The 13,272-nt window shown below is 35.1% G+C and overlaps 1 protein-coding gene and 1 long non-coding RNA gene across 3 annotated transcripts in view; one reads left to right on the forward strand and one right to left on the reverse strand.

Moving 5' to 3' along the window:
* Positions 1 to 956: 956 nt before the first annotated feature.
* On the forward strand, positions 957 to 10,208 carry LOC125652844 (uncharacterized). Its single transcript, XM_048882279.2, has 5 exons — positions 957 to 1,237; positions 1,322 to 1,365; positions 3,175 to 3,312; positions 5,576 to 5,671; positions 7,126 to 10,208. Exons 1-5 carry the CDS (start codon positions 1,140 to 1,142, stop codon positions 7,695 to 7,697), a joined length of 948 nt encoding a protein of 315 aa, XP_048738236.2. The 5' UTR covers positions 957 to 1,139; the 3' UTR covers positions 7,698 to 10,208.
* A 228-nt stretch (positions 10,209 to 10,436) lies between these two features.
* LOC125652859 (uncharacterized) overlaps positions 10,437 to 13,272 on the reverse strand; it is a 4,165-nt gene continuing 1,329 nt past the window's right edge. For both annotated transcript variants that reach the window (XR_007361734.2, XR_007361739.2), the window contains exons 3-4: positions 12,489 to 12,667; positions 10,437 to 12,048 (exon numbers count right to left, since the gene is read on the reverse strand). This is a non-coding gene — a long non-coding RNA (uncharacterized LOC125652859). The remainder of the gene's footprint in view (positions 12,049 to 12,488; positions 12,668 to 13,272) is intronic.

Genomic DNA, 13,272 nt, shown 5'->3' on the forward strand with positions numbered 1-13,272 from the left:
GATCTCTCAGCTAACTTGTCAGGGGTGGGGTAAAGCGTTATCCAATTCAATATGTCCGACTGACAATTTACTTAGTTTTCCCTTCTTTTAATTTTTGTTCTTGTTTTGAATTTTACTATCAATTTCTTTCGGAATACCTTGGTATAAAAATATGATTTGGTTTATTTGATTTGATACCATAATATACAAGTAATTTATTTAAAGATAGCATTTTAGTAATTCATGTTTGTTCATTCGGACTGCTTGTCTGCTTTTATAAATGATGGAAGACTGAGTGACCATTATATATTTTGTACCTAAATCGAAGTTCAATATACCGTCAACAAACTTGGACGTAGTGTCATGGTATAAGACCGGTGGCAGTAGCTCGATGGTTAAAGCGTGACTGCGAGTTACTGAATTCGGGCCCCGCTCGTGTCATGGCGGTCGAACCTAAGACGAAGATAAGCAGGAGGTATTGAGTTCCAGCCCCATCCTGCTATGGCCGCATCAAACATAGGTAGTGATTGCTCTTTCGTCAAACGCTTGACATTTAGAAGTGAGAATCGTGAGTCTTTGGGACATGACCTTAAAAACGCAGGGCTTGGCACGTTAAAGAACCCTCACTCCAAACCAAGCACATATAAGCAGGGGGGTTTATGGTTCTTCACCTTCGGCTTGTGGCTCCTGAACATACATTTAAGTGAAATTTCTCGAAGGGACTAAAACATATAAATGAACAAATATGTCATTTTATGATTTTGGCATACAATATGAGTAACCTATAACAAATTTATACAAAGAAGTAAATGAATATATCATATTTCCTTGTGCATTATAGAATTTGTAGTGCTTAGACCAATAAAAATCTAAATTATGTAAAATGAGGATCGAAGGACTCTTTTAGCATTGAACGACACACCGGATGCAATATAATAGAAATTAAAAATAATCCCATTTAAAAGTAGAATCTGAGTGTCAAATGGGACGAGGAAGATCTGAGTTCATGTTTAATCGGAGAACATTCATTACCATTAATTCATATAGTATATGGGCGACAAGGTGTTGACAAGGGATACCTGATATTTCATGATTTGTATTTGGACAAAACAAGTACACGTACTTATCCAGGAGAAAACGTATTGACCATATGAGGAGAAATGGATAAATTAGTTTGGTTTGTATGTTTGTCTATCAAATTATGCAGCAGTCAAATTAACAAGGGATGCTGTGGAAGAGATGACAACGGGCTTTGCAGGTAAACAGTACTTCATTTTATCAAATCTTGATAAATCAACTTGTCATATATGTTGTGTTGCGAAAGGGTCTGTTTTCATTTCAGGAAATGCTGTTCAAACCATCACATGATACAGGGGACCTGTGAAGGTAACGCAAAACAGATTCTAAGAGACGAACGCAAGCCTTATATATAGGCCACCTGAGTATTGGTTAAAGTTATCACTAGCACCAAGGGCTACAACATCTATGATTTTTCCGTTCTGCATCTCTAATGATAGCCGTATAAAACAATTAAGATATGTAATATCATATATTTATTATATACTTTCAATTGCATCTCTTCTTTTTTCTATAAAAGTTTGCGGGCATATATCACACGATATATGCCCGGAAACATTCCGGCCCGCAAACATTACGTCACAATCAAATTTCTACGCCGTTAATTTTCAAATTTTTCGTGTTTTTCATCTTTTATTCAGTTAAACCGATAAAGTTATTGTTAAAAATAAAATTATTGTTAGTTTCTAAATGAAATTGAAAGTATATAATAAAAAGGTTATAGACTTTGTATGGGAAATATGACGACCTCGTTTTTTGTCGCGGACGGACCTCGCAAGCTCGGTCCGTCTACGCGCCAAAAAACTCGATCGTCATATTTTCCCATACAAAGTCTATAACCTATAAATACATTTACATCTTATATCAACACCATGTAACTATTTTGGACCCGTCCTAGAATCAGAACCCTTACCCCAGGGATCCTAAATTTACAATTTGTTAAAGGCCTTCACACTCCTGTTAAACTTGCATTCAGCTCTTGTTCAACATCAGCGCAAGCATAGCAGTTTTATTAAAATATTATAAACATTACGTGTAACACTATTCACATCAGTACAAGTATCTAAGAAAACTTCCAAAACTATATAACCATTTTGGCCCCGCCCTCATAGTGAAGAAGTCAGATGGTGGACCCAACCCTTTCTGTTCCTCCTAAATATTCATTTCACTTTTATCTAGTGTCAGTAAAATTATAGAGGAAGTTTATTAAATGTAATGGACAATAACAGTATATGACCATACTGACCCTGCCCTTGACTTATAACCTCTACTCCAGGGGTGCAAAATTAACAATTCTGGTACATCCCTTTCTGCTTTTCTTAATCATGCATTTAAATTTTATATAATATCAGCAAAATTAAAAGTCTTTCAATTGATAAAAACATTCAATGATTGTCACCATTTTGGCTCCACCCTGATTCCACAACCCCTAGTACTGGAGTGATGAAATTAGGACTACCTGCTCCTTCTAAATATCCATTTAATTTCAATTAAGAAAGAAGATATTTCAATGTTTTACACACAAAATCTATGTGTCAAGTTTAACCCCGCCCTGAAGTTTGACCCTGTAATGAAATTTGACCCCGTCTTGCAGTTTGACCCCGTCCTGAAGTTTGTGCGGATATAGAGAAGAGTTTTGAAAATTGGTCAATGTTTGGCAGTTTTTGCCCCACCCCTAAGGCCCCGGGGGTGCAGGTGTCCTAAAATTTACAATTGATGTCCTCTAATGTCTCATAGATGCTTCATACATTTGAAAAGCATTAGAAGGGCATTATCAAGAAGTTTAAAATGTTCAATGTTAACGCACGGCGATGGACGCAGACCAATAGGTCATCTGAATGAGTTTGGTAAACTAAAAGCCTTATATATATATTTATATACATGTATATATATATATATATATATATATATATATATATATATATGAAAGATAACTAATTCCTTGACTTGAAAATGCTTAGAAAAATTCCTTTCCACGAGGAAAACTTATCTTATTAATTAACACACGTTTAAAATCTATAGAAAAGGTTTGATTAAATTCAATTTGTAGCTTTTCATGAACCTTTATAGAAGGTATAGTTGATTGTAAAAATAATTGTAGCACGTCATCTTATACAGTTTGTTCGCCGGGGTTTTACGGGAAGAAATGCCGCACGGTGTGTACCTATCCTAAATATGGAGAATTGTGTCGTCTAAACTGCTCCAGCTGTAATGAAGAAAATTGTAACCCCGCATTCGGATGCCCCACCCACAAAGGTAAATGGCGTAGATTACATTTCTAAATTTACGTACTTTACAGTAAAAAAGTTCTCATAGATGATCAATTTGAAATCTGATGCACTCTGAGGAACATGTACAAATTATTCTTATGCATTGTACAACTCAACTGTATCACAAACGAGATGATTTCAGCTTCTCTATCGTCAACTTCCCATATTTACGTAGCAATATTCCATTATCACCTGCATATGGTGTTTATATATCTCAACTGATTCGATATGCAAGAGCTTGTTCTGCGTATTGTCAGTCTTTAAATCGAGGTAAGCTACTGACAAACAAGTTGATGGTACAGGGGTTTCAACAGTCTCGATTGAAGTCAGCATTTCGCAAATTCTATGGTCGTTATAACGATCTAGTTCGTCAATACAACCTATTATTGGGTCAAATGCTATCTGACGTGTTTTATACCGATTGTTAAGCCGTTCTTGGCACACTGATTTTGACTGCGGACAACTCCGTTTACCTGATCAGGATATAGGGCTCACGGCAGGTGTGACCGGTCGACAGGGGGTGCTTACTCCTCCTAGGTACCTTATCCTACCTCTGGTGTATCCAGGGGTCCGTGTTTGCCTAACTATCTATTTTGTATAGGCCTATTCCACAATTCAACAACATATCACAGGAACTGGTAATTTAATATGTAATAATAATACTGCTACCCTTTATAAAACCACAAGGATGGTGGGTGACGATAATTTTAAGAACTATTTTGAAACGAAGTTTTGAGTAAAATATCAGTCCTTGAAGGTTTTTCCCCATTAGGGGATGGTACGGTATATGGTATGTATACCCACACTATTATTATTACAGACAATAAATAATTACCGGTTTCTGTGAACATGTTCACACCTGAAGACCAGTGAAGGGTTGTAAAAAGTGAATGTAAGCAACTGCATGTGAATGAGTATTTCATAGTGTTCTTGTCTGCTTGTTGCAATAATATAGTCCCGTCCAATTTTATACGGATATTTTTGTGAAAGGGTTATATGTATACAATTAAAATTGCATGGGAAAAAGTTAAGTAATGTAGAACTGTAATATCCTATATTATTTCTCATGTTTTTTTAAAAGACATTTATTCACAAACACATAGGCCTACATATAGGAGCTTATAATTTCTACATATATTTAAAAGTTAATGTCATTCATTGGCTTGTAAGTACATTTTTAAGAATCAGAACAAACAACACTCTTTAAGATACAATTTTCTGTTTTATTGTTATATTCATGGGATAAAAATCCCCATCCTGTGTTTTATTTGGGATATTTATTCTCATTTATGTTCAAATAGGATATTTACTGCCATTTCATGTTCATTATGGTACATTTCCTCCTATGGGACATTATATCCCATATTAAGTTTAAACATGGGAGTTAAAATCCCATGGGAGAAATTATATTTTTTCTCCAATGGGATTTTTGGTGTGAGTGAAAATCCCCCAAGTGGGAGTAAAAATCCCACCAAAATCCCATGGAATTTTTTGATTTCAGGTGAAATATCTTAAAAACTACAATAGGTACAAGTGTAAATGTTGGTGCATGTCTTGTGAACATAAAATCCCATCTTTTTTATAAAGGGTTTATTTGTATCCTTAATAAAAGGGTTGACGAAACTCCGGAGTTTTGTCGTGTCCAGAGTTAAATGTTGCACTGTTTATTGCTTGTAGGAGTTATGAGATTGATCATGTTCGTTATCTTCGCCTTTCACATGACTGTATATGAATTTTTAATTTTATAAAAAACATATTAGTAGAATTAGAATGTCTTCGCATAATCTTGCCATTGAGAGTGGACGTCATTTTAATGTAGCAAGAAATAACCGCTATTGTAAACTTTGTAATTTAGATATTGAGGATGAATTTCATTTTATTTTAAAATGCCCTTACTTTATTGAATTGCGCAGGAAATATATCAAGAAGTATTATTGGAAAAACCCATCTGTTTTTAAACTTATACAATTATTAAGTGTAAAAAATTTCAAAGAGTTGTGTAATTTGGGGAAATATCTTTACTGTGCCTTTAATTTACGTAATGATTTACTTATATAGCATTCTCTGTCTATAAATTCACATCAGTATTGTGTAACATACCATATAATGTCATGCCATACTATACAATTGTTAACTTGTTTATTATTTTTGTAAACATGTATGCCATAAGACGTATGTCTTCAGCAATAAAGAATAATAATTAGAACAATCATCTTAAATAAAATAATTTATATTTGATAAATTTATAGAGATACTGATGACATCGCCGCCAGCACAAAAGGAGAACACGTCCTGGTTGATAAACACTTCCACGAAGAACAACCGTCATGACACCACTAAATTTGGTATACAATTATATATATATATATATATATATATAAACAATTTTATATATATATATATATATATATATATTAATTGCAGGTGCGGGAAATTATTATTGGAGTATGGTATTGGTGACAGAATGAAATGGGTACTTTAATTTCTCAGAAAAGAGTGAATTCATAAACTGGGTTAAACTATTAAGTTACATGTATGACAAATATAAACACAGCTGTACATGACGTGTAATGGAACTGCAGTTTTCACCCGTGAATTTATATCTAATGGTCAAAGTGTATAGTTTTCGGATGTCAGACCTTGCATTTCATTCTGTAAATACACACTATAGAGTATTTTCTTTTTACTAGGTTAACCAATCATATAACGGGTGTAATCTGTCGCGAACTATTCACACACTATAGTGTTATATCTTACAGAGTAAACTACGTCTTGGAATACATTTTAACAATTTTGGTTCATCCATGTACACTTCTCATAGTAAACTTTGCATTACTTTCAAGTACAAACATGTCATTATAAATTACAACTAGCTATTCATAGTTTTAAAATGATAAACCTGGTTTTACAAAATATTGAATTGATGGTGACAAGTGTTGATTACATGTATATTCTGTCTGTCTAAACTATGATTTACGACTGTGAATTATGATTTATTGCTGAAATATACATATCGTATTGATCGTTTTGTAAAGCTTACAAGAGCAAACTATAATTTACAGATGGAAAACATAGTTTATAACATGATTTATTTGATATATATAACATAACATACGAGGGCGAGTCAATAAGCAACCAACCTAACTAACTTCCGGTTGAGATCCACCTCTTCTTTTTCGATGTAATTGCCCTCTAGTGTGATGCACTTAGACCAACGGTGTTCAAGTGCCAACAGCTCAGAACTGAAAAAGTCAGGGTCCTTTCCATTGACCCACTCCTCAACTGCCGTCAAGACTTCTTCGCCAGACCGGAAATGATGTCCACGGATATCCTTTTTCAAGTTTGGGAATAGGAAGTCGCTAGGAGCTACATTGTAGGTCAGGCGAATAGGCAGGATGTGGTATTAATTCATACCCGTACGGTACGTTTATAGAATCCATTGCAACTTTGCAAGTGTGGACTCTCGTGTTGTCCTGTTGCAGCAAAACAACTTTAGAGAGTTTACCTCTGTGTTTTTGTGGAATTTTGTACTCAGGTATAAAACATGTATTGAAACAAGGCATGAAAATCGTGACCGTCTCGGTCAATCGGAAAGGCTGGTTACTTATTGACTCGCCCTCGTAACATTAAAATATCATCATGTATTCATGTATGTACATGTCAATGTACATTTCCTGTTAATCTTTGGTTTTGTATCGAACTCGTTAATTAATAAACTTATCTCAAGTGATATGTAAAATGGAGTTAATGATATAAATATTGATCTACTGAAATTCTAGTAATTCGAATACTATTCCAGAAAAAAAGTACACGAAAGGTTTGGCATACTGGTCTACACGTGTTGTCTCGAGGCAACTCTACATTGTACGAAAGACAAAGCAAAGTACGTCCATTTACACAACATTTCACCCAACAGAAAAATCTCCGGGAGGCGTCTCTACCCTGACCAATAATCCATGGCTGATATATGTTGTGGGGTTCCTGGGGATTTTCCTCGGAGTCAGTGTGGTGGTGATATTTGGCTTAAGCTGTCTTCTCAGCTGGAATAAGAGGATGCTTGTGGACCATGTGGACGAATTAGTGACCATTAGCAGGTGTGGCAGGTCCACTGTACAAGGGACAAATATGTACAGTTTTGCTGGTGCTCCTCCTAGTAAAGACCAGACAAACACGGCCGAGAGAATCAGCATCACGGATTCAGCTGACTACCAATCTCTCTGTGGTGTTTCCCACCTGAGAGATTCCGATGAGAAAGGTCGATCTGGAGTCGCAACGAATTCAACTAACACTTACATTGAACCTGAAACACATAAGAAGATCACAAAGAAAACCTCAATTGGCGATTCCTCATATGTGGAGATGATACCGTGAAACCCACAGCGAGAGGGGGAGAAATTAGTGGAAGAGAAACTACAATGTAGTTGAATTATGTACAGTTGTACATTGGAAATCATCTTCACAAGTCAAGGGTTATTGATTCGTTACCTCGAACTAACCCTTGACATCAGTCGCTATTTAAAAGTTGGGCTCGAGAAGAAGGATGACGCAATACGCTAAAATAAATCAGCCAATTGGCTTTCTTGTTTCAGATGAAAGTTTGGTAAGGGAATAAACAGAAAGTATAAAATGGCGTCCGTTGACGAAAAGATATGTGAAAAACATCAAATCGATCATTTGACTGAAAACCAAAAGCTTTCCATATCATGTATCAGAGAAGGAAAAGATGTTTTTATTGGGACTAAAACCGGCAGTGGTAAATCGCTATTTTACGAAGTTGTTCCCATTATTTTGGACAATTTGTTTAATTTGTTAAAACATTGTCGACAAACGTACTTCGACAATCCATCATTTTCATTCGGCTCATACCCCAAAACCTCGTCTAATTGTTTCTTCAAGCAAAACGAACTCCCGAAAATCAATCGACGGTATCTGTCTTGTACTAATTGGCCACAAATTCTACACCATAATGCCGTCGCCATGCGTGTTTACTGTTTAGTTTTGTTTTCGACCGATTATAAAAGCCGTTGTCTGATTGGTTTGCAGCTTCAGGCTGCAAACCAATCATATGCTTCTTCTCGAGCCCAACTTTTAAATAGCGACTGATGTCAAGGGACGAATCAATAACCCTTGACTTGTGAAGATGATTGGAAATTAGTGTCTGAAATTCGTTCTTCTACCATTTCATTTAGCTATGTTAGTTATATTTGAAATAGAAAAGCTATTCCAACAATACACTCAGTAGACGCACTGCTTTCAGCGTAGTGGTCAGACTAGGAATCGTATAGGAAGATAAAATGTCTTGTCTGGCACTCTTTTTCTGTGAGTGTCAGTGGACGATACTAGTTTTACCGGTCATTACTGGAATCAAGGAAGAAAACCTAAAAAGGTTACAAGATTCATATAAATTGAACAGACCCTTTAATGTTGTATAACGCTTTGTTTCTTGTATCCTCTGTACAGTCACGTGATAGATTTGAAATCTTTATTCAATCACAGATGGATTGATATCAATGTGTATGCAGCACAGCCCGGTTTGAAGAAAACCCAATAATAATCGTGGCAACCGAACCTATAAAAACATTACACGTACAATCCCAACCTCAAAAAGTAAGCTCTTTGCAGAATTATTTTCTTAGTTCACATCGATTTCCCAAATTCTGACGGAAATTGGGATTTTCCCGAATTCGAAAGTACCAAAGATTCGAAAGCAGATCTTTAAAATGCAGAAGTCGTCATCAATATTGTGCATCTTATATAAAATACAATGTACAAGAATAGCATATACATGTATATAACGAGTTAGAACGATATAAAAACAGATGTGATTTAAAGATATTTCAAACATTACCCTATAAGTGTTGCATGTGTAGATATATTTTGTTGTATATAGAAAACGTCGGTCTCTTACTGTGAATAATTGCTTTCGTTGTGTTGCAAACAATTCGTACAGAGTACCCCAGTTATCTAAGAAATACATTTAATGTTTGAAAATACATAAGGGTATGAATTGCAATGCTTCACTTCCGTATACTTTTCATAAAACGCGTTTTTTTTCTTTTTCGGAATTCCCAGCCATTAAAATACACACACTGCATGTATATTTGTCAATATTCATACGCACATTGTTCACAATTGCAACTCATTCATGAGAAGATGGTTATCATTACAATATGTAAAGATATCAAAGGCAAAAACATCGGACATCTAAATGTTTTAAGTTGAAATAAGTGAATCCCTTGATTCATGTTTGAGTTCATTTCCAACATCAATATTTACACTTACATTTGTACATTTGCATTGCATTCTAATGTTTGGTGACCTGGCCTGGCGTGATGGTCATGTAATGACAGCCAGTTTCAGTGTAATGTGTAACGGGTCATTTTTGCATTACAAATAATGGTAATGTAATGCATTACTTGTAGAAAATATACTGTAATGTGCATTACATTCCATTACATTACTTCAAATATTTGATATTTTGGAGGTTTAGATATTTAGCTATTCCTGCCACTTCCGCTTCGATAGAACGCGTTTTCAATATTGCAGGGAAGATATACAGACCAGACATATGTTCTCTGAAAGACGAAACATTGATGACAATAAAATGCAATGGATAACTTAGATGCGTTTCCTAACATTGATAAATATTTTGTGTGCTTATTTTACGTTATATTTAAAGTTCAGATATCATCATAATCTAATAATCATTTTGCCAATTCTTTAATATCAGTATGTTATATAATGTGTAATGTAATGCACCCTCAAGCAATGTGTAATGTAATGCATTACATTGGTTTGTAATTAACCCCAGGTCTGCTGTGACATGGTATTTCAGTTAATGATCGTTTTGTGCATCGTTCCATTAAAGAAATTATAAGACTATTCTGTTGTTTTTCATTTAATCGCCATTCAATTTTTTTAAAATTTGTATTACTTGATTCCCATATGAGATTAATTACCTATAAATATATTTTTCTTTCACTCTATCTAATTGCTCAGGTTACTCTCTACCAAAGCTGATTCTCGTGAACTGAGCACACCCGATCTTCCCTGAATGGAAAGATACTGAGTACTTCAGAGCAACACTGCATTTTAGCTGCAATAATGTAGCCCTCTCTGATTTTTTTTTTTTTTTTTTTTTTTTTTTAGGGAGAGGGCTACAACTCCTTAGGATCTCCGTAATGGTGCAAATGCGGGAGTGATTCACTCCCGCAACATTTGCGCTCATTCTAAACATTTCCTGACTTTCTTTACGTAAATAAAATGATATTCTATGTTTCTTAGTCAATATATAAATTTACAACCTACAACTTTAGATTTGTGAGGCTCTATTCTACCGTTTTCAACAATTTCGATAAATCCCAGTTTCTCGATTCATATTTGTGCGCCATGTTTGATGTACTGAAGTTTCAACTTCCGGTTGTCAAGTCATTTGCATATGCCATATAAGGTGGTATTTACATCAATGGACAAGTATGGAGGCGAAAGCTATTTCGTCGGTATTGAGAAGGTTTGAATTTAATATCAAGTTAAAAACCGAACAGCAGAGTGTAAATTCTTTCTGCAACAATATGATTTTCCTTCCTTTGTCGAAGTGGCTCGAATAACTACATTTTCGCGCTGATTGTCAATGTTTAGGCTTTTCATTAGATCCACCTACGAGATCTCGCGATAACAAGCATGGCGGAGCAGACGAAGAATTTTGCATGCTGTACATTATATTTAATGAAAAACACCTTTATTAGACATGCCCGAGCACGAAGTTGGTACTCCTTTTGGTATAAACAACATTTGGGACTAATACACAGAGTTTATTATCGGTTATTCATAAAATTATTTTGCACCATTACGGAGATCCTATGGAATTGTAGCCCTATCCCGAAAACGTCAGAATAAAAAAAAAATTGGATTGGGCTACATTATTGCAGCTACACTGCATTTATGTAGCTCTAGATCTCATTCTGCAAACTTTGTTTTGTTGTAAAAATGTGTTATCATGGTAGTTTTGTATGTAACTTTAACCATAATCATTAATAAAATTAAAAGTAGAGTTAAGAATTTATTAAAATCAAAATTTAGGTTCAGGTTCTTTTGAATATATAGCATTTTATAGAAATCAATTTTTGAATGGAAAGACACTAATGTAATTTTGCTTCCTTCAGAGACTCTGAATAGGTTTTCTCATGCAAATATTAATAACATCGGTTCAAAACAGAAATTGTAATATCATGCAATTTTTTTTTATTATTCAATCCTTCTGCCACAAAATATAGTCCCTGCCAAAACTTTTCAAAATTTGAATTGACACAAAACTTTTTCAACTGGATAGAGTTAAATAATAGATGTGTAATATATTTGCACCAATGGGATCAGTATTGAACCAGTAAATACTTAGTTGTAGCAACCTGCACAATTGTGTCCAAAAGCTCAGGGGATAACTTCCTTAAAATCAGTATTTTTATCTGTTAAGGTGTTTTTCACACGTCCGTGTTCATTTCAGTCTTTTCTGAAGTTTGAATTGTTGAGGGGTGGATTTCTGCATTCTTCCTGCACTCGTCACGTAGCGCAACCTCTACTGCTCTCAAACACCCAATAACAGTTACAAAGGTCCCAGAGACAGGAAACGGGTTCTTTGTTTGCCTTTTCCAAGGAAGTGGCACGGTTATTACGCTGATACGTGAAGGCATCACCCGGATGATAGAAATCGTCTAACTTACTCTGTCTTTAAAAATATAATTTCAAATGAAACAATAATTGTAGAAATTTGGAAATTGCTACGGAACTTGTTTACGTGATGACCAAGGCTGTAAAAGTGGCGTAAACGGTCATAATAAAATACCCTATGGCCAAGTTTATACTTCTGCAGAAAATAGGCATTACACATATATGTATTAGCAAGGCTAATTAATCTCGTCCCGTATTTATCTAATTTAGCGTATTCGTGCACTTATGTATCAGCACTATTAGTATACATGTACTTCAAAATGGTATTTATACTGATTTGTATTCTGGGACTTATGATAAATTTGTGCAAGTGACATCAAAGCTATAATGAGTATACATATAGTATTGTATTTTGACATTCGTAAATTCGATGTTTGTTTTATCATACAACCTGTCTGACGAGTTTCATACTAATTGATTAAAAATAACTTCGTTTACCTGATGAAGATACATGTGTAGGGCCCACAGCGGATATATCTGACCGGTCAGCAGGGGATGTTTGCCTCACTTCTGGTGTGTCCAGGGGTCCGTGTTTGCTCTACTCGTAATTTTTTATTCTTTATGAGATTGGTCACTGCTCTTCATTGGTACTGTTTAGTTCCTCTCTGTCTGTCCTTCTGTCATGATAATTATTCCAGACTTTTTTCATCATGCTTTGATTTAGAAAACTGAAACTTGGTATGTGGTTTACTACGGTATGTTTTATAGAATGTTGTGCCGAATATAGTTTTCTGGACTTTTCCCCACTATAATTTAACTTAGGAATCTGATATTTGATAAGCCGTTACCTAGTGAGCAGATATAGATGAAGTTTCCTTGTGTTTTAGTTTACCTGTCAATGAAAATTGTAAGGCGTAGTTTGAGCTTCTTCAATTTTTGTTTTCAGGACTTGTTCAGCATGCTTTGATTTTACGTAAGGGTTAATGTACGAGTATCGCTCCATTCCTTAAAAGTAATGGGCCGAGGCCCCGAAGGGGCCGAGGTCCATTGCTTTTAAGGAATGGAGTGATACGAGTACATTGACCCACTTAAAATCCACCTTTGCTGGGCCCCTTGCTACTAAACTTTGTGCATTTTAATCATGTCTTACGTTTTTCATTCTTTTGTTGCATGCATTTATATCTACTTGTATAAAAGTTGACCTACTTTCCGAACACTCCATTCCTGAAAAATAATGGAGTGTTCGAACAAAAGAATGACGTCATAGGTGGATTTTAACAAT

This window comes from Ostrea edulis, chromosome 1 (assembly GCF_947568905.1).
Source record: "Ostrea edulis chromosome 1, xbOstEdul1.1, whole genome shotgun sequence".
NCBI lineage: Eukaryota > Metazoa > Mollusca > Bivalvia > Ostreida > Ostreidae > Ostrea > Ostrea edulis.

What these genes read in the sequence shown, in the direction of transcription:
- LOC125652844 (XM_048882279.2), top strand. Translation starts at nt 1,140, where the DNA reads ATGGATAAATTAGTTTGGTTTGTATGTTTGTCTATCAAATTATGCAGC. An exon ending in GATGACAACGGGCTTTGCAG is followed by an intron (nt 1,238 to 1,321) that starts GTAAACAGTACT and finishes TTTTCATTTCAG; the next exon opens with GAAATGCTGTTCAAACCATC. An exon ending in TCATGACACCACTAAATTTG is followed by an intron (nt 5,672 to 7,125) that starts GTATACAATTAT and finishes ATACTATTCCAG; the next exon opens with AAAAAAAGTACACGAAAGGT.